Source organism: Bos indicus, chromosome 14 (genome assembly GCF_029378745.1).
Source record: "Bos indicus isolate NIAB-ARS_2022 breed Sahiwal x Tharparkar chromosome 14, NIAB-ARS_B.indTharparkar_mat_pri_1.0, whole genome shotgun sequence".
Lineage (NCBI taxonomy): Eukaryota > Metazoa > Chordata > Mammalia > Artiodactyla > Bovidae > Bos > Bos indicus.
This window is the reverse complement of record NC_091773.1, coordinates 51,718,905-51,742,069: the sequence shown is the minus strand read 5'-3', so window position 1 is coordinate 51,742,069 and position 23,165 is coordinate 51,718,905. Positions and strand designations below refer to the sequence as shown.

Below are 23,165 nucleotides of genomic sequence, written 5' to 3'. Positions count from 1 at the left end.
CCTGCCTTCAATTTTTCCCAGCATCAAGTCTTTTCAAATGAGTCAGTTCTTCATATCATGTGGCCAAAGTATTGGATTTTCAGCTTCAACATCAGTCCTTCCAACGAATATTCAGGACTGATTTCCTTTAGAATGGACTGGTTGGATCTCCTTACAGCCCAGGGGACTCTTAAAGGGTATTCTCCAACACCACAGTTCAAATGCATCAGTTCTTCAGGGCACAGCTTTCCTTATAGCCCAATTTTCACATTCATACATGACTACTGGAAAAACCTTAGCCTTCACTAGATGGATCTTTGTTGACAAAGTAACGTTTCTGCTTTGTAATATGCTATCTCGGTTGGTCATAACTTTCCTTCCAAGGAGTAAGCATCTTTAATTTCATGGCTGTAATCACCATCTGCAGTGATTCTAGAGCCCAGAAAAATAAAGTCTGACACTATTTCCACTGTTTTCCCATCTACCTGCCATGAAGTGATGGAACCAGATGCCATGATCTTCATTTTCTGAATGTTAAGCTTTATGCCAACTTTTTCACTCTCCTCTTTCACTTTCATCAAGAGGCTCTTTAGTTCCTCTTCACTTTCTGCCATAAGCATGGTGTCATCTGCATATCTGAGGTTATTGATATTTATCACAGCCATCTTGATTCCAGCTTGTGATTCCTCCAGACCAACATTTCTCATGATGTACTCTGCATATAAGTTAAATAAGCAGCTGACAGTATACAGCCTTGACATTCTCCTTTTCCTATTTGGAACCAGTCTGTTGTTCCATGTCCAGTTCTAACTGTTCCTTCCTGACTTGCATAAAGATTTCTCAAGAGGCAGGTCAGGTGGTCTGGTAGTCCCATCTCTTTCAGATTTTTCCACAGTTTGTGATGATCCACACAATTAAATGCTTTGGCATAAGTCAATAAATCAGAAGTAAATGTTTTTGAGCTCTCTCGCTTTTTTGATGATCCAGCGAATATTGGCAATTTGATCTCTCATTCCTCTGCCTTTTATAAATCCAGCTTGAACATGTGGAATTTCACAGTTCACATACTGTTGAAGCCTGGCTTGGAGAATTTTGAGCATTACTTTACTAGCATGTGAGATGAGTGCAATCGTGCGGTAGTTTGAGCATTCTTTGGCATTGTCTTTCTTTGGGATTGGAATGAAAACTGACCTTTTCCAGTCCTGTGGCCACTGCTGAGTTTTCCAAATTTGCTGGCATATTGAGTGTAGCACTTTCAAAGCAACATCATTTAGGATTTGAAATAGCTCAACTGGCATTCCGTCACCTCCACTAGCCTGTTCATAGTCATGCTTCCTAAGCCCACTTGACTTCACATTCCAGGATGTCTGGCTCTATGTGAGTGATCACACCATTTTGATTATCTGTCGTGAGAATCTTCTTCCTACAGTACTTCTGTGTACTGTTGCCATCTCTTCTCAATATCTTCTGCTTCTCTTAGGTCCATATCATTTCTGTCTTTTATGTGCCCATATTGCATGAAATGTTCCCTTGGTATCTCTAACTTTCTTGAAGGGATCTATAGTCTTTCCCATTCTATTATTTACCTCTATTTCTTTGCACTGAACACTGAGGAAGGCTTTCTTATTTCTCCCTGCTATTCTTTGGAACTCTGTATTTAAATGGGTATATTTTTCCTTTTCTCCTTTGCTTTTCACTTATCTTCTTTTCACAGCTATTTGTAAGGCCTCCTCAGACAGCCATTTTGCTTTTTTGCATTTCTTTTTCTTGGGGATGGTCTTGATCCCGGTCTCCTGTACAATGTCATGAATCTCTATCCATAGTTCACCAGGCACTCTGTCTATCAGATCTAGTCCCTTAAGTCTATTTCTCACTTCCACTGTATAATCGTAAGGGATTTGATGTAGGTCATACCTGAATGGTCTAGTGGTTTTCCCTACTTTCTTCAATTTAAGTCTGAATTTGGCAATAAGAAGTTCATGATCTGAACCACAGTTAGCTCCTAGTCTTGTTTTTGCTGACTCTATAGAGTTTCTCCATCTTTGGCTTCAAAGAATATAATCAATCGGATTTTGGTGTTGACCGTCTGGAGATGTCCACGTGAAGAGTCTTGTCTTGTGTTGTTGGAAGAGAGTGTTTGCTCTGTACAGTGTGTTCTCTCGGCAAAACTTTATTAGCCTTTGCTGTCCTTCATTCTGTACTCCAAGGCCAAATTTGCCTGTTACTCCGGTTGTTTCTTGACTTTTCTAGTATACTTATGTACTTTTATTCAATATACTTTTCTAGTATATAATATACTTTTCTAGTATATTGGTATAATAGACTCAAACATTTCATTCTCCTAGCATGGCAGTAATTTCTGAGATGGAGAAGTTTAGAGAAAAGGAAAAGAGGCATTTCAATTGAGAAATGTATTATTTGACAGTTAAGAACAGCTGCCCCGTCTCACTTTCCATAGATACATTATAGTTGCCATTTTATTTTGCAGCGACCCTATAATTGCGGTGTCAGCTTTACTAGCTGCAGATCCTTCACCTTTTCATCCATGTACATACCATTATCATCTTAGTCTTAACAAAAATATGTATGATAATGTGTTTTTCAACTCAGACACTGCCAGAGCAGTCCTATGGACTACTTATTCACAGATAACTCGATTTTGGCATCTAAAACATCTCAAAATATGTCCAATATTGCCATATTTATTTATCAAGCATATTTTTATGGTGACATAACAGTTTACCTCAGATATGTCTGATTTTCCTTGACATCTTCACTTGGTTGTGTCATTTCTTCCCCTGGAATATTCTGTCTTAGCATTTTTGCTTGTGTCATCCTATGCATTCTTCAAGGACCCACTAGCAACCTCTTTCATAAAGCTCTTCCTGCTTCCACAATCTGTTACAATCTGGTAAACACCTCTAGCATTGTGCATATCTTCATTAGTGTACTTAAAATATTTTTCCTTGTCTTATATGACTTTTCTAAGTGTAAAATCCTTGAAATCAGAAATTCCAAGGATTATTATTAGTATGAATAATATTATTCATGCTTCTGTAAACATGATGAAGAGAGTTCAATATACAGTGAATTGAACTGCTTAAAATAGCAAACCTGGAGCTTCATCATTTTTCTGTTAATTTCTTTGATCACATGAATTTATAGCAGGACTTCAAACTCATCATAAAACTAAATGACAAATAAGGCAGCAGTTGGTAAAACAGAAATATTCTTGCATGCACAATACCAATATTTTTATAAGCAATTAGAAAATATATAAGAGAACCCTTGATAAATAAAGGCATATTATAGACTTGTTATATTTTAATTATAATTTTATGTTTCAGTCTCCAAGGTGAAATCCCCAGAGTTTGTGCTTTGAGATCTTAAAAGTTTTGTTTTTAATTTGAAATTCCTATGGAGCATAACAGGCTTTTAAATGGAGAAATGCTGCCAAAGAAATGATGAAGCTGACAGCAGTTTCTGTGCTGAACAATAAATTAAAATTTTAAATCTTTTGAAATCATAAACAAATTCTGGGAAAGCTCAGCTTCAGATTCTTAGGTTTACATACACTTTCCTTCTCCAGGAAAGACCTTGTTTGTCTTTTTGAGAGCAAAAAGTAATGTTTGATCCAAATTTGAATTATAAAAACTCTACTATATACCAAGAATGAAATAGCAGAGAATATTTTTTCTTATTTGGTAATATTAAAACCAAAAGTGAGTTTTGGTTTTGGAAGTGAGAAATAGATTCCAGGAATTATTTCTGATAGGTAGAGTGCCTGAAGAACTATGGACAGAGACTCGTGACATTGTACAGGAGACAGGGATCAAGACCATCCCTGTGGAAAAGAAATGCAAAAAAGCAAAAAGTGAAGAACAACTTAAGAGTCTCCTGATGAAAGTGAAAGAGGAGAGTAAAAAAGTTGGATTAAAGCTCAACATTCAGAAAACTAAGATCATGGCATCTGGTCCCATCACTTCATGGCAAATAGATGGGGAAACAGTGGAAATGGTGGCTGACTTTATTTTGGGGGGTTCCAAAATCACTGCAGATGGTGACTGCAGCCATGAAATTAAAAGACGCTTACTCCTTGGAAAAAAGTTATGACCAACCTAGACAGCATATTAAAAAACAGAGACATTACTTTGGCAACAACAGTCCGACTAGTGAAGGCTATGGTTTTTCCAGTAGTCATGTATGAATGAGAGAATTGTAGTATAGAGAAAGCTGATTACCAAAGATTCTTTTGAACTGTGCTGTTGGAGAAGCCTCGAGAGTCCCTTGGACGCAAGGAGATCCAACCATTAGTCCATCCTAAAGGACATCAGTCCTGAGAGTTCATTGGAAGGACTCTATTGAAGCTGAAACTCCAGTACTTTGGCCACCTGCTGTGAAGAGTTGACTCATTTGAAAAGACCCTGATGCTGGGAAAGATTGAGGGCAGAAGGAGAATGGGACGACAGGGGATGAGATGGTTGGATGGCATCACTGACTCAATGGACATGAGTTTGGGTAGGCTCCGGGAGTTGGTGATGGATAGGGAAGCCTGGTGTGCTACAGTTCATGAGGTCTCAAAGAGTCGGACATAACTAAGCAACTGAATTGAACTGAACTAAAAAATTAAACATCCTCCTGAAAAAAATCCATGGTGCCTGGTGCTGTAATTAATTGTTCCTACTTTCCTATCTTCCCCTCACTCCTGCCATGCACCTGAAAGCTTGTAATTACTACCAAGCTTTACGTCTGATTTGCTAGGAAATAGTGTTTCCAATTTAAAAAACTGGAAGCCACTCTACCTCCTAAATATTTTTTGTGCATTACAAAGAAAAAAATATTCCACTTGAAAATAATATAGGAATTGTTCTCCCTAGATCCCATGCCAATACATTCAGGGGCTGCCATTAGTTTAGCAATGGTGGTTGGCAAATCTTCAGAAACTGTCTTGGTAGAGTTTTTACTGTGTGAATAATAGAGAAAAACATTCTTAACAGATATGAAGCCAATAAACAAACGTTATTTTATATTTACCTGGGGCAGAGGCTGGTCCTTCAATTCAATAAACCAGTCTTGCTTCTGTATGTGGAGGTTGTGATTCATTGTGTATCTGACTCATAAAGGCTAATTTTCCTTTGAGATGACAGGGGCCCAGTAAAAGAGAGTTAACTTAAGCTCTGACCAAAGTGTATCACTTTATAATGGTCTGATACAGTGTATCTTTTGACAGTGATTTTTATTCCTCTATGGACTTTCCCTTTTCTTATTCTTTGGGGTGCTTCTCATACCTTTTATATACAAATGACCATTGTTTCATACTTTTTAAACACAGAAAAGTTATTATTTTCCCTTCTGAAAAAGATTAATCCAAAAATATTGTATCTACTATTTTTGAATCGGTCCTGTTTGTAGCTGACACTGAAATTGAAAGACAATCTAATCCACTCCACTTGTAAAGAGCCCCCAACTCATATCTCTGCTTGATATTTTCTTTTTTCAAGATCCATGTTTTTATTAGTTACGCCTAGAAGAATCACTAGCAATTTCCTGAATGTACTGATGTTTATCATGCCTTTGCACAGTCCTTTTCATGCTTATACCTGGGAAACTTAGAAATACTAAATAGAAATCATATAACAAGGCATATTCATTATTCTCAGTCTCAATAGGACTCTCAAAATTACTTAGCAAGGCAGTGTTTCTATATCAAACTTGATCTCCCACTATTGGTGATTACTATTTCCAGTTTTTTTCTCTCAAAGTTCCTCTCTATACATTCCCATCTCCTGTGAGATGGGAACGTGTGTGTGTGTGTGTGTGTGTGTGTGTGTGTGTGATATATACAGGGTCTTGCTTGATGCATCATTACCAAAGTAAAATTATTAAACATGAGCTCTCTCATTTCCCATCACAAAACCTCGACCCATCTTTGGAATTGTGCTTATATTCTCCAAAAGAGTTATGTTCTTTCACTTATTTTTTTCCCCTATCATCAGTATTTTCCTCTCTACAGGAATATTTATATCAACCAATAAATATGCTCTGGTTTCTTGTGTCTCTAAAAAGGAAATCTCTTTTGACTTCCTAATGACTACAGAACTGACCCATTATTCTTCTGCTTTATGGAATTTGATGTTCCAAAGCTATTACCTATCTGAACTATCAGGATAGGAACCCACCCAGTGTAAGAAGGTCCCACTTTCACTGATACCAGAAGAATTTTATGCCTCTATTCTACAGGAAAGGAAGAGCCTCACACTCAGAGAGAGCTTGATGAGCTATTACAGGAAAATGAAGATCATAGAGTCTAAATTATAGAATGTAAATTGGAGAAAAACACAGAATTCAATAGAAAAGTGGTAAAATGAAATTAAGGAGATGTGGAGAAACCAATCTCTTCTGCAGAGGAAGCAAACTGGCAGCCTTTCTACCTAATCTGGTCTGAAGATATGTTTTGTTTTAAACACACATTGTTTTTTAAAATATGAGAATAGACTTTTGAAAATCAGGAGATTTTTACATACACACACTCATAACAATAATCCACACATTTTTGTAATTCAGTTTTTAGATTTGCCGCTAAAACCAATGTACCTTCCTTGCAACATCTGCTGGAACCTATTAACGTGTTCCCTTTAGGCAAAACAAGCTCTCTGGTTCACAGTGGTCACGCCTAGGCTTCTTCACTCATTCAGCTTTCTTGTTGTCGTTCTGTCACTAAGTTGTGTCTGATTGTTGCAACCTTATGGATTGTAGCATGTGAGACTCCTCATGTAGCTTACCTATCTATTAAGGAAGGCTATAAAGAGTTGTGAGAGAAGGAACAGATTCAATTTGTGTTTTCAGTACTTTATGCTTTATACTTTAGATAAATAGATTGAAGGAAACAGAAGTTTTAGTTAAAAGGCCACTAAAGTCTGGATTTAAGATGGTAGAGACTTGGAATATGGTGATTGTAGTGAACTAGAATCTGTGACCTAAGTAAAAAATCTATGCTATTTCATGGTGTGATGAAATTTAAGAAGCTATTTTATCACTTTCAGGAGTGGCAAGATAAGTAAGTGTAAATGAAGGAAGAGAAAGAAGTCCGAGGAGGAGCTAAGATGGTGGAGGAGTAGGATGGGGAGAATACTTTCTCCCCCACAAATTCATCAAAAGGACATTTAAACACCAAGTAAATTCCACAAAACAACTTCTGAAAGCCAGCAGAGGACATCAGGCACCCAGAAAAGCAACCCAAGTCTTTGAAAGGAGAGAGAAGAAATACAGCTCCACTCACCAGAACACCGACACAAGCTTTCCTAACCAAGAAACTTTGACAAGCCACCTGTACAAACCCACAAAGAGCAAGGAAACGCCACAATAAGCAAGGAAACGCCACAATAAAGAGAACTCCACAAACTGCCAGAATACAGAAAGGACACCCAAAACTCAGCAATTTAAACAAGATGAAGAGACAGAGGAATACCAGGCAGATAAAGGAACAGGATAAAAGCCCACCAAACCAAACCAAAGAGGAAGAGATAGGGAATCTACCTGATAAAGAATTCCAAATAATGATAGTGAAATTGATCCAAAATCTTGAAATCAAAATGGAATCACAGATAAATAGCTTGGAGACAAAGATTGAGAAGATGCAAGAAAGGTTTAACAAGGACCTAGAAGAAATAAAAGAGAGTCAATATAAAATGAATAATGCAATAAATGAAATTAAAAACACTCTGGAGGCAACAAATAGTAGAATAACAGAGGCAGAAGATAGGATTACTGAATTAGAAGATAGAATGGTAGAAATAAATGAATCAGAGAGGATAAAAGAAAAACGAATTAAAAGAAATAAGGACAATCTCAGAGACCTCCAGGACAATATTAAACGCTACAACATTCGAATCATAGGGGTCCCAGAAGAAGAAGACAAAAAGAAAGACCATGAGAAAATACTTGAGGAGATAATAGTTGAAAACTTCCCTAAAATGGGGAAGGAAATAATCACCCAAGTCCAAGAAACCCAGAGAGTCCCAAACAGGATAAACCCAAGGCGAAACACCCCAAGACACATATTAATCAAATTAACAAAGATCAAACACAAAGAACAAATATTAAAAGCAGCAAGGGAAAAACAACAAATAACACACAAGGGAATTCCCAATAGGATAACAGCTGATCTTTCAATAGAAACTCTTCAAGCCAGGAGGGAATGGCAAGACATACTTAAAGTGATGAAAGAAAATAACCTACAGCCCAGATTATTGTACCCAGCAAGGATCTCATTCAAATATGAAGGAGAAATCAAAAGCTTCTCAGACAAGCAAAAGCTGAGAGAATTCAGCACCACCAAACCAGCTCTCCAACAAATACTAAAGGATATTCTCTAGACAGGAAACACAAAAACAGTGTATAAACTCGAACCCAAAACACTAAAGTAAATGGCAACGGGATCATACTTATCAGTAATTACCTTAAGTGTAAATGGGTTGAATGCCCCAACCAAAAGACAAAGACTGGCTGAATGGATACAAAAACAAGACCCCTACATATGTTGTCTACAAGAGACCCACCTCAAAACAGGGGACACATACAGACTGAAAGTGAAGGGCTGGAAAAAGATTTTTCCATGCAAATAGGGACCAAAAGAAAGCAGGAGTAGCAATACTTATATCAGATAAAATAGACTTTAAAACAAAGGCTGTAAAAAGAGACAAAGATGGTCACTACATAATGATCAAAGGATCAATCCAAGAAGAAGATATAACAATTATAAATATATATGCACCCAACACGGGAGCGCTGCAATATGTAAGACAAATGCTAACAAGTATGAAAGGAGAAATTAACAATAACACAATAATAGTGGGAGACTTTCATACCCCACTCACAGCTATGGATAGATCAACTAAACAGAAAATTAACAAGGAAACACAAACGTTAAATGATACAATAGACAAGTTAGACCTAATTGATATCTATAGGACATTTCATCCCAAAACAATGAATTTCACCTTTTTCTCAAGCGCACATGGAACCTTCTCCAGCATAGATCACATCCTGGGCCATAAATCTAGCCTTGGTAAATTCAAAAAAATAGAAACCATTCCAAGCATCTTTTCTGACCACAATGCAGTAAGATTAGATCTCAATTACAGGAGAAAAAATATTAAAAATTCCAACATATGGAGGATGAACAACACCCTGCTGAATAACCAACAAATCACAGAAGAAATCAAAAAAGAAATCAAAATTTACATAGAAACTAATGAAAATGAAAACACAACAACTCAAAACCTGTGGGACACTTTAAAAGCAGTCCTAAGGGGAAAGTTCATAGCAATACAGGCATACCTCAAGAAACAAGAAAAAAGTCAAATAAATAACCAAACCCTACACCTAAAGCAACTAGAAAAGGAAGAAATGAAGAACCCCAGGGTTAGTAGAAGGAAAGAAATCTTAAAAATTAGGGCAGAAATAAATACAAAAGAAACAAAAGAGACCATAGCAAAAAACAACAAAGCCAAAAGCTCGTTCTTTGAAAGGATAAATAAAATTGACAAACCATTAGCCAGACTCATCAAGAAACAAAGGGAGAAAAATCAAATCAATAAAATTAGAAATGAAAATGGAGAGATCACAACAGACAACACAGAAATACAAATGATCATAAGAGACTACTATCAACAATTATATGCTAATAAAATGGACAAAATGGAAGAAACGGACAAATTCTTAGAAAGGTAAAACTTTCCAAAACTGGACCAGGAAGAAATAGAAAATCTTAGCAGACCCATCACAAGCACGGAAATTGAAACTGTAGTCAAAAATCTTCCAGCAAACAAAAGCCCAGGTCCAGACGGCTTCACAGCTGAATTCTACCAAAAATTTAGAGAAGAGCTAACACCTATCCTGCTCAAACTCTTCCAGAAAATTGCAGAGGAAGGTAAACTTCCAAACTCATTCTATGAGGCCACCATCACCCTAATACCAAAACCTGACAAAGATCCCACAAAAAAAGAAAACTACAGGCCAATATCACTGATGAACATAGACGCAAAAATCCTTAACAAAATTCTAGCAATAAGAATCCAACAACACATTAAAAAGATCATACACCATGACCAAGTGGGCTTTATCCCAGGGATGCAAGGATTCTTCAATATCCGCAAATCAATCAATGTTATACACCACATTAACAAATTGAAAAACAAAAACCATATGATTATCTCAATAGATGCAGAGAAAGCCTTTCACAAAATTCAACATTCATTTATGATAAGAACTCTCCAGAAAGCAGAATAGAAGGAACATACCTCAACATAATAAAAGCTATATATGACAAACCCACAGCAAACATTATCCTCAATGGGGAAAAATTGAAAGCATTTCCTCTAAAGACAGGAACAAGACAAGGGTGCCCACTTTCACCATTACTATTCAACATAGTTTTGGAAGTTTTGGCCACAGCAATCAGAGCAGAAAAAGAAATAAAAGGAATCCAAACTGGAAAAGAAGAAGGAAAACTCTCACTGTTTGCAGATGACATGATCCTTTACATGGAAAACCCTAAAGACTCCACCAGAAAATTACTAGAACTAATCAATGATTATAGTAAAGTTGCAGGATATAAAATCAACACACAGAAATCCCTTGCATTCCTATACACTAATAATGAGAAAACTGAAAGAGAAATTAAGGAAACAATTCCATTCACCGTTGCAACGGAAAGAATAAATACTTAGGAATATATCTACCTAAAGAAATTAAAGACCTATATATAGAAAACTATAAAACACTGGTGAAAGAAATCAAAGAGGACACTAATAGATGGAGAAATATACCATGTTCATGGATTGGAAGAATCAATATAGTGAAAATGAGTATACTACCCAAAGGAATTTATAGACTCAATGCAATCCCTATCAAGCTACCAACGGTATTCTTCACAGAGCTAGAACAAATAATTTCACAATTCGTATGGAAATACAAAAAACCTCGAATAGCCAAAGCTATCTTGAGAAAGAAGAATGGAAATGGAGGAATCAACCTACCTGACTTCAGGCTCTATTACAAAGCCACAGTTATCAAGACAGTATGGTACTGGCACAAAGACAGAAATATTGATCAATGGAACAAAATAGAAAGCCCAGAGATAAATCCACGCACATATGGACACCTTATCTCTGACAAAGGAGGCAAGAATATACAATGGATTAAAGACAATCTCTTTAACAAGTGGTGCTGGGAAAACTGGTCAACCACTTGTAAAAGAATGAAACTAGAACACTTTCTAACACCTTACACAAAAATAAACTCAAAATGGATTAAAGATCTAAACATAAGACCAGAAACTATAAAACTCCTAGAGGAGAACATAGGCAAAACACTCTCCGACATACATCACAGCAGGATCCTCTATGACCCACCTCCCAGAATATTGGCAATAAAAGCAAAAATAAAAAAATGGGACCTAATTAAACTTAAAAGCTTCTGCACATCAAAGGAAACTATTAGCAAGGTGAAAAGGCAGCCTTCAGAATAGGAGAAAATAATAGCAAATGAAGCAACGGACAAACAACTAACCTCAAAAATATACAAGCAACTCCTACAGCTCAACTCCAGAAAATTAAATGACCCAATCAAAAAATGGGCCAAAGAACTAAATAGACATTTCTCCAAAGAAGACATACAGATGGCTAACAAACACATGAAAAGATGCTCAACATCACTCATTATCAGAGACATGCAAATCAAAACCACAATCAGGTACCATTTCACGCCAGTCAGAATGGCTGCGATCCAAAAGTCTACAAGCAATAAATGCTGGAGAGGGTGTGGAGAAAAGGGAACTCTCTTACACTGTTGGTGGGAATACAAACTAGTACAGCCACTATGGAGAACAGTGTGGAGATTCCTTAAAAAACTGGAAATAGAACTGCCTTATGATCCAGCAATCTCACTGCTGGGCATACACACTGAGGAAACCAGAAGGGAAAGAGACACGTGTACCCCAATGTTCATCGCAGCACTGTTTATAATAGCCAGGACATGGAAGCAACCTAGCTGCCCATCAGCAGATGAATGGATAAGAAAGCTGTGGTACATATACACAATGGAGTATTACTCAGCCATTAAAAAGAATACATTTGAATCAGTTCTAATGAGATGGATGAAACTGGAACCTATTATACAGAGTGAAGTAAGCCAGAAAGAAAAACACCAATACAGTATACTAACGCATATATATGGAATTTATAAAGATGGTAACAATAACCCTGTGTATGAGACAGCAAAAGAGACACCGATGTATAGATCAGTCTTATGGACTCTGTGGGAGAGGGAGAGGGTGGGGAGATTTGGGAGAATAGCATTGAAACATGTATAATATCATGTATGAAACGAGTCGCCAGTCCAGGTTCGATGCACGGTACTGGATGCTTGGGGCTGGTGCACTGGGACGACCCAGAGGGAGGGTAGGGGAGGGAGGAGGGAGGAGGGTTCAGGATGGGGAACGCGGGTATACCTGTGTCGGATTCATTTCGATATTTGGCAAAACTAATACAATATTGTAAAGTTTAAAAATAAAATAAAATTTAAAAAAAAGAGAGAGAAAGAAGTCCTTAAAAGGGGGTCCAGAATGTAGAATACAATCGAAAAATTGAAAATGATGAGGGCAGAAGACTGTTAAGTTCAACAACATGAAGGTTGTTGAGAAGAGTGATTTCATTGGAGTGACAGAGGTTGAGACAAATTGAGATAATCTAAAGACTGAAGTAAAGAAGTAAATAATGAATATATAAATATATAAATCGTCTCTGGACTTCATTTCTCTACACAACAGATTCTAATCACACTTTATCACATAACTCAACATTTGCCTCTGTGAACCTAATCTAGTTGCCAAAAATATCATAACTGTTCAGTCTCCAAAACATTTTTAAATATTCTTAAATTATAAGAGTATATCTTAGCCTGATTGTAAGCTCCTGGTTTCTTAACATCTATCAGGGAGCCAAAAAAAAGATTTCAAGATAATTTGATGATTTGAAATTTACTAAAAGGGAATTTGGCAATAAGGAGCTCATGATCTGAGCTACCATCAGCTACCAGTCTTGTTTTGGAGGACTGTAGAGAGTTTCTCCATCTTTGGCTGCAAAGAATATAATCAATCTGATTTTGGTATTGACCATCTGGTGATGTCCATGTGTAGAGTTTTCTCTTGTGTCGTTGGAAGAGGGTGTTTGCTATGACCACTGCCTTCTCTTGGCAAAACTCTATTAGCCTTTGCCCTGCTTCATTCCATATTCCAAGGCCAAATTTGCCTGTTACTCCAGATGTTTCTTGACTTCCTACTTTTGCATTCCAGTCCCCTATATTGAAAAGGACATCTTTTTTTGGGTGTTAGTTCTAAAAGTCTTGTAGGTCTTCACAGAACCGTTCAACTTCAGCTTCTTCAGCATTACTTGTTGGGGCACAGACTTGGATTACTGTGATATTGAATGGTTTGCCTTGGAAACGAACAGAGATTGTTTTGTCGTTTTTGAGAGTGCATCCAAGTACTGCGTTTCAGACTATTTTGTTGACCATAATGTCTACTCCATTTCTTCTATGGGATTCCTGCCTGCAGTAGTAGATATAATGGTCATCTGAGTTAAACTCACCCATTCCAGTCCATTTTAGTTCACTGATTCCTAGAATGTCGACGTTCACTCTTGCCATCTCCTGTTTGACCATTTCTAAAGGCAATGGCAACCCACTCCAGTACTCTTGCCTGGAAAATCCCATGGATGGAGGGGCCTGGTGGGCTGCAGTCCATGGGGTCGCTAGGAGTCGGACACGACTGAGCGACTTCACTTTCACCTTTCACTTCATGCATTGGAGAAGGAAATGGCCAACCACTCCAGTGTTCTTGCCTGGAGAATCCCAGGGACAGGGGAGCCTGATGGGCTGCCATCTATGGGGTCGCACAGAGTCGGACACGACTGAAGCAACTTAGCAGCAGCAATTTGCCTTGATTCATGGACCTAACATTCCATGTTCCTATGCAATATTGCTCTTTACAGCATCGGACCTTGATTCTATCACCAGTCACATCCACAACTGGGTATTGTTTTGCTTTGGCTCCATCCCTTCATTCTTTGTGGTGTTATTTCTCCACTGGACTCCAGTAGCATATTGGGCATCTACTGACCTCGGGAGTTCCTCTTTCAGTATCCTATCATTTTGCCTTTTCATACTATTTATGGGATTCTCAAGGCAAGAATACTGAAGTGGCTAAGATCATGAGCTCCTTATTGCCAAATTCAGACTTAAATTGAAGAAAGTAGGGAAAACCAGAAGATTATTCAGGTATGACCTAAATCAAATCTCTTATGATTATACAGTGGAAGTGAGAAATAGATTTAAGAGACTAGATCTGATAGAGTGCCTGATGAACTATGGACTGAGGTTCATGACACTGGACAGGAGACAGGATTAAGATCATCCCCATGGAAAAGAAAAGCAAAAAAGCAAAATGGCTGTCTGGGGAGGCCTTACAAATAGCTGTGAAAAGAAGAGAAGCGAAAAGCAAAGGAGAAAAGGACAGATATAAGCATTGAATGCAGAGTTCCAAATAGCAAGAAGAGATAAGAAAGCCTTCCTCAGTGATCAATGCAAAGAAATAGAGGAAAACAATAGAATGGGAAAGACTAGAGATCTCTTCAAGAAAATTAGATATACTAAGGGAACATTTCATGCAAAGGGGGGCTCAATAAAGGACAGAAATGGTATGGACCTAACAGAAGCAAAAGATATTAAGAAGAGGTGGCAAGAATACATGGAAGAATTGTACAAAAAAGATCTTCATGACCAAGATAATCACGATGGTATGATCACTCACCTAGAGGCAGACATCCAGGAATGTGAAGTCAAGTGCGCCTTAGAAAGCATCACTACAAACGAAGCTAGTGGAGGTGATGGAATTCCAGTTGAGTTATTTCAAATCCTGAAAGATGATGCTGTGAAAGTGCTGCACTCAATATGCCAGCAAATTTGGAAAACTCAGCAGTGGCTACAGGACTGGAAAAGGTCAGTTTTCATTCAAATCCCAAAGAAAGGTAATGCCAAAGAATGCTCAAACTACTGCACAATTGCACTCATCTCTCACACTAGTAAAGTAATGCTCAAAATTCTGCAAGCCAGGCTTCAGCAATACATGAACCGTGAACTTCCAGATGTTCAAGCTGGTTTTAGAAAAGGCAGAGGAACCAGAGATCAAATTGCCAACATTCGCTGGATCACCGAGAAAGCAAGAGAGTTCCAGAAAAACATCTATTTCTGCTTTATTGACTATGCCAAAGCCTTTGACTGTGTGGATCACAATAAACTGTGGGAAATTCTGAAAGAGATGGGAATACCAGACCACCTGACCTGCCTCTTGAGAAATCTGTATTCAGGTCAGGAAGCAACAGTTAGAACTGGACATGGAACAACAGACTGGTTCCAAATAGGACAAGGAGTACATCAGGGCTGTATATTGTCACCCTGCTTATTTAACTTGTACTCAGAGTGCATCATGAGAAACATGGGCTAGAAGAAGCACAAGCTGGATTCAAGATTGTTGGGAGAAATATCAATAACCTCAGATATGCAGATGACACCACCCTTATGATAGAAAGTGCAGAGGAACTCAAAAGCCTCTTGATGAAAGTGAAAGAGGAGAGTAAAAAGTTTGGCTTAAAGCTCAACATTCAGAAAACGAAGATCATGGCATTTGGTCCCATCACTTCATGGCAAATAGATGGGGAAACAGTGGAAACAGTGTCAGACTTTTTTGGGGGCTCCAAAATCACTGCAGATGGTGACTGCAGCCATGAAATTAAAAGATGCTTACTCCTTGGAAGGAAAGTTATGACCACCCTAGATAGCATATTCAAAAGCAGAGACATTACTTTGCCAACAAAGGTCTGTCTAGTCAAGACTATGGGTTTTCCAGTGGTCATGTATGGATGTGAGAGTTGGACTATGAAGAAAGCTGAGCACCGAAGAATTGATGCTTTTGAACTGTGGTGTTGGAGAAGACTCTTGAGAGTCCCTTGGACTGCAAGGAGATCCAACCAGTCCATTCTAAAGGAGATCAGCCCTGGATGTTCTTTCGAAGGAATGATGCTAGAGCTGAAACTCCAGTACTTTGGCCACCTGATGCGAAGAGTTGACTCATTGGAAAAAACTCTGATCCTGAGATGGATTGAGAGCGGGAGGAGAAGGGGATGACAGAGGATAAGATGGCTGGATGGCATCACCGACTCGATGGTCTGAGTTTGAGTGAACTCTAGGAGTTGGTGATGGACAGGGAGGTTTGGCATGCTACGATTCATGGGGTCACAAAGAGTTGGACACGACTGAGCAACTGAACTGAACTGAAAAGGTAATTTAACCCTCTATATTACTATTTCTAATAGTAATAAGCCTATTTATAATAAACCGCATATTTTTGTAAAAAGTGAGACCAAATAGATACTAACATCAAGAATAATTATTTCCATTTATCTTTTCATACTACAATAGCAGCTAGGATTAAATACTCATTCGTCTTAAGTTCGCTACCATGTTTGCATATCTCATGCAACATTCACCTCAATACTAGGAAACAGGTATTATCATTTTTAGAGCTGAGGAAAACATCCTCAGAGAAGACAATATATTGATGGTTGATTGTAAGAATGGGATCTGAATGAAGTTTGTTTGGTTTCAAAGCATAATTTAACACAGTAATTAAAGGGTCAGGATATAGAATCAGGAAGTAATGAGTTCAAATTCCAGTTACATAAAATTATTAGCTGGATAAGCAGACTTTCAGTTTTATTTGTAAGTGAAAATAAAAGTGTTAGTTGCTCAGTTGTGTCTGATTCTTCTTGATGCCATGGACTGTAACACTCTAGGCTTTTCTTTTCATGGAATTCTCCAGGCAAGAATACTGGAGTGGGTAGCCATTCCCTTTTCCAAGGGATCTTTCCAACCCAGGGATCGAACCTGGGTCTCCTGCATTGCAGGCAGATATTTTACCATCTGAGCCAAGGTGGAATAAAATAACAAACAGGTTATTATAGGTTTTATTATTATAGGGTTTTTATTAAATAAAGTATACATATACAAATACCAGGTATGTTGATGACATTTTACAGTCTATAAAATATCACTTTTAACTACTGAGATTGAGATTTAGTTGATTTTTAATATACTTAGGTTATTAAGCTCTAACTCTGACTGGATTCTGGGTCTTTTGAATTTCTTTTTAATGTGATTTTTCATACAATATTATCCATATTAATTATCAGGCTAGTTAAAGTTCTGCAATTTTTTTAGAAAATTACAAGTTTATTCATATTGAACTAATATTGTTTTCCCCTGCAAGAATATCAAAATATAACTTTAAGTCAAATGATCCATGGAGACAAAATATTCATAGGTTTTTATTATAAGAACTACATTTTTAGTCACGGGGAATTTCTTCAGAAGTCCTTTATACAAACAGAATAAAGAAGCAAAGAATGTAAATGTGTGGTATGTGAAACTATAACCATTATCATTTTAAAATTTAATATATCATGAATATTTTGTGAAAATAGTATTGTGAACTAAATTATCACTTAGTATTTTATAGGATTTTTGTATCTTTTATTTGTAAAATGTTACATTCAGAGGACTACTGAAAATTCAATATTTTTAAACAATATTGTGTCATAGTGTAAATTAATAGTTACCATATTATTAAGTGCACTATTCCTTTGACATATTTAACCATGAGTGCTCTGTGTGCTAAATCACTTCAGTCATGTCTGACTCTACAACCTCAGGAACTATAGTCCACCAGTCTCTTCTGTCCATGGGATTCTCCAGTGAAGAATACTGGAGTGGATTACTGTGCCCTCCTCCAGGAGATCTTTCTGTACCAGGGATGGAACCCACGTATTTTTTTTTCCTGCACTGGCAGGCAGATTCTTTACCTCTAGCACCACCTGGGAAGCCTAGTCTACTATGTATATTTTCTGTGCTGTAAGTAAACTTGATTTCAATTTTTAAAATAAATACTAAATTTAAGATGGAGATAAACCTTATTCAAATTAAATTTTCTTTTAAATAAAATGTTTATAGAACATTTGCAGGAAGGTTTCACATGCAGTATCTCATTTGAAACATCATTCTATGTGATAAATTTGATTTACATGTTACAGAAGAGGAAACTCTGGCAGACAGGATTGAAAAACTTACTCAAGATCAGACAATTAATAAACATTAGAATATGAATTCAAACCTATGTATTTCAAATTGAATCTCATGATTTTCCACTTACTGTGCTGTGCTGTGCTTAGTTGCTTAGTTGTGTCCAACTTCTTGTGACCCCATTGACTGTAGCCTGCCAGGCTCCTCTGTCCATGATGGTTCTCCAGGCAAGATTACTGGAGTGGGTTGCCATGCCCTCCTCCAGGGAATCCTCCCAACCCAGGGATCCAACCGAGTTCTCCCACATAGCACATGACAATAAATTAATCATTTAAACTTAAAAAAGTTCCCTGATAAATTTGATGTTATTTAGTCACTTTAGTGAAATATTATTAATCATAACACTTCAGTGAAATCTAGCTGCCACACTTTTAAGTCACCACGTCTTCATCTCCATATTATTATACTTGAAATTTAAATTAAAATAAACTTTAACAAAGTTAATAATGAAATAAAAAATTTTAAATCATACCTAAAATCCGATCCAATTCTCTTCCCATTTTCTGGTTCTCCTGGATCTGGGCATAAATTGGAAGCTGTCTTAATACCTCCCTCATTTACTGAAACAACAGGAACACAAGAAAAGAAAGAATCAAAACATGTATGATTAGAAAATCAAAAGTGATATTCATTTCAAATTGTACATAAAATATATTCTTGTATTTTATTATTCTAATCACTATAATTTATACATGGAATGTTAAATATAATTTTATAAACCAATAATGAGAACAAAAATACTTTTTAATTTGTGGATATATAAAACATAATTTCCATGTTTCTATTCAGTGACATACTACTTTGAATATTAACACATTAACAGTTAACACTTTATTTTTAATTACTATCAAATTTTGAAATCTCTGTAATGCACTCCATAGGTATCATTGCCAGAGTTTCCATTAATTATTGGCAGCAGAGAAGTCACTACCAGTTATATCAGTGTCATCAGATACTTGTTATTTTTAAAGTTGCAACATAAAAATAAAGCCAATACAATATTGTAAAGTAAAAAATAATAATAATAATAAAAAAAATAAAAAAAAAACTTTATGGAAAAAGTTTAAGGATAATGGCAATTTTTAACGGGTATATAACAAGGAATTTATTCTGCCAATGTGAAAATAAAACTGTGATGCAAGTTATCATGCATGTCGTTGAATTATGCTTTAATGCTGAAAATCAAATTAAGGGCTTTACCCTTTAACAAGTCCCATGACTATGTTTTATTGTACACTTTCAGCAGTTTCTTCAGAACACCCTATTGATAAATTATGTATTCATATTTTCAGTGAATGTGCTCACAGTAAATAAATAATTCCCTAAGAAATCTTTTTTTTTAATGGGAAGATTATTAAACCAGATGAAGTCTGAAATATCTGAGTGACACTGTTTCATGAACTCAATCTTATAGCAAATTGGAGAATAACTTCTATTTTGCTCTTCATCAACTTATCTGCTTTTTAAAGAAAAGAATAGGACCTGAGTAGAGACTCTAGAAATGAAAAAATCTAAACTTTGCTATGGTTCTTGTCCTACACTGTGAATTGGAATCACCTATAGAGTTTTTTTTTCTTCTTCTTCTTCTTTTATGAAAAAACAGATGCTTACTTTTCTGTCTAGATATTCTAATGCAGTGATTCTGGGTAGACACTGTGAACCAGTTGGTTTTGTTGTTGTTTTCTTGTTTGTTTTTAAAATAATCTTCTATGGGATTCTAATGAAGAGTCAATGTTTAAAAACACTGGATTCCTGCATCATTTAGCATGGATTGTCAACTTATTTAAATTGATTTATCAGATAGCAAGATAAGTATCTTGCTTATCAAGATAAGTATGACCAACAGTCATAACTCTGATAAAGCTGTCATATTTTCAACTAGATATGAAATTTTGTGTTTGCACTTTTATTCTATAAAAATTAATTTCTCAAATACCCTCACATATATTTTTATTGCTGCCAACTTAATTATAAATTCACTAATTCATACAATACATGTGATTTTTTTTCCCCATTTTCTGGGTCTGCTGACTTGCTAATTTATTTTTACTTCTCTGGTTTTTGTTATTATGTTTTCTTTTGGCCACTCTTTTACTTTAGCTTATATCATATACAGAGGGCAAATTTAAAGGCACTGACCCACAATTCTCAATATACTGAATTTTCTTCATGACTTGAAAAATTCTCTCTTTGCTAAGGACTTGCAACCTAAGGTTGTATCTTTTTTTTCCCCCCCAAGCTCCTTCCTGATCCTTCAATGGCCTACTAGGTCCCTACCAAAAATCTCCTAATCATTTCATGTGCATGTTCAAATCTAATTTAATCCTTTTTTTTTCTATTATCATTCTCTTCCAATTCATCTTGAGTACTAGAAGAGAATTAAACTTTCTCAAACACAGCTTTCATTACTGTCCAAATATGCTATGATTCTAGATTTCTAAGCATATCTATTATATTTCCCAATAGCCACCAAGATACATCCATAACCCAAGTACAACAGATTCTTCATTCTTCTGCAATTAAGATACACCCGTAATCCAAGTCCAACAGACTCTTTATTATTATGCAAGTTTAATGGTTAGCTATGCTCCTTCTTTGTGCCTTCTTCAAGTCTTCATGTTTTCCTTTTCTTCCTCTTTAGCTATCAAAATTCTATATATAATGTTCAGGACTCAGCTCAAGTCCCACCTTTTGCAAAATACAATCTCTCATTTCTTTTCAGATTTTCTAATCCTCCCTGGTGGCTCAAACGATAAAGCGTCTCCCTACAATGAGGGAAACCCGGGTTCAATCCCTGGATTGGGAAGATCTCCTGGAGAAGGAAATGGCAACCCACGCCAATATTCTTGCCTGGAAAATTCCATGGACAGAGAAGCCTGGTAGGCTACAGTCCATGGGGTCGCAAAGAGCTGGACAAGACTGAGAGACTTCACTTTCACTTTTACTTTCCTTTTTATATAACATGAACAATTTTATATTTAATTTTTAAATTATCTTATCATACTCTTTAATAGTTTCATATTCCTTTGTTATATATACAAATATATATTTGGTAAAGATAAGGAAAAAGCTATCATTACTTTAATATTCCTACAGTACCCAGATGGGGTAAATGATTTCTCAGTGAATATTTCCTAGTAGTTTAATTAAAAACAATGTGTTATACACTGTTTACAATGAGTAGAATATTTTTTCTATGGGAAGCACTATCTTTCTTATCTCTGACTTTTGAAAATATTGTAGTATATGTCATTAAAATGTGACTTTTTAACATATGATAGAGATAAGAAAAAGTAGTGGAATGATATAGGCTTCTTACATTAGTATATTAAATTTATAACACAAATTATATATAAGTATATAAATGGAATATATTTGAAAATAAAAAATAAATGTCTTATTTTTCCACTTTATCATCATTATTGCCTAGTTTCATATAAATTTAACAACAGCTGACACTTACATCATACTTACTATATGTCAGTAACTAATCTACACCTTTTGGAGAAGGCAATGGCACCCCACTCCAGTACTCTTGCTTGGAAAATCCCATGGGTGGAGGAGCCTGGTAGGCTGCAGTCCATGGGTCGCTAAGAGTCGGACACGACTGAGCAACTTCACTTTCACTTTTCACTTTCATGCATTGGAGAAGGAAATGGCAACCCACTCCAGTATTCTTGCCTAGAGAATCCCAGGACTGGGGGAGCCTGGTGGGCTGCCGTCTATGGGGTCACACAGAGTCAGACATGACTGAAACGACTTAGCAGCAGCAGCAGCAGCAGCAATCTACACCTTTTACATGTATCAACTCATTTAATTTTCACAAGAATCTGAAAGGTGGCTACTATTATTATACATTTCTTACAGGTGAGGAAACTGAGATATAGAGAGGTTAAAACATATTTCTAAAGTCCTATTTCTACTTTCTGCCATGGTCTAGGTTTCAACCTTGGCAGACTGATTCAAGAAATTCTACTCTTAACCCTTGAGTACTCCATCCTATACAGAAAGTTCAGAAAGGCAAAATGGCATCAATAATTAAAATTCAAAACACTTTTCCAAATATTTTATTTTTCTTCCCTAGTGGCTCAGATAGTGAATAATGCAAAGCATATTTATAATTTTCACCATGTTCACTTAATTAATCCCAGTTCTTAAGATATAATTGTCAAATTACTTTTGTCTATTTGAAAAGTATCTTTCAAACTACTGTTTCTGGATATCTACAATAGGTGAAAAAGTTCCCAATTTAAAATGTGAAGAAAATAGGAAAGCTTCTGCATGATATATGCATTTAAGGTTTTTTAAAGTATTTAAAACTAAAAAAATAAAATAAAATAAAAAAGTATATCATCTATTTTTCTTATATTTAAGTGCATGCTAAGGTGATTCCCTGCCAGGCTCCTCTGTCCATGGGATTCTATAGAAAAGAATACTGGAGTGGGTTGCTATGCCCTCCTCAAGGGGATTTTCCTGACCCAGGGATGGAACCCATGTCTCTTATGTCTCATGCCTTGACAGGTGGGTCCTTTACCACTAGCACCACCTGGGAACACCTTTTAATAATCAAGTAGCATAAAAATGCTGGTTTATTTCTTATATCATATTTCTTATATTACCTCTCTCTTACATTACCTCTCCTGCATTAGCAGGTGAGTTCTTTACCACTAGCACCACCTGAGAAGCCCTTCTGATATTTAGATACTAGATAATTTTCTGTAGCTAGTGATGCCAAGACATTCAAATGAAGTTAGTATCCATTCAATCACCTACTTTCACTAAATAATGCCATTCAAACAATTGGACAAATATGTATCCCTTTTACGTCTTTCAATTTGAATAATAACTTGTAAAAAGAACATGCATGCTCTTTAAAAAATTAATTACATGGACAGGGCCCTGTCTCTTGAAAAGAGCATGACTATGGGAATATT

The 23,165-nt window shown here is 36.4% G+C and overlaps 1 protein-coding gene across 7 annotated transcripts in view; it reads right to left on the bottom strand.

Annotated features, from left to right (window-relative positions):
* CSMD3 (CUB and Sushi multiple domains 3) overlaps positions 1–23,165 on the bottom strand; it is a 1,461,887-nt gene that overhangs the window by 826,964 nt on the left and 611,758 nt on the right. For all 7 annotated transcript variants that reach the window (XM_070802767.1, XM_070802766.1, XM_070802772.1 and 4 more), the window contains one exon: positions 18,704–18,791. In XM_070802767.1, the coding sequence (XP_070658868.1) occupies positions 18,704–18,791 (88 nt within the window). The remainder of the gene's footprint in view (positions 1–18,703; positions 18,792–23,165) is intronic.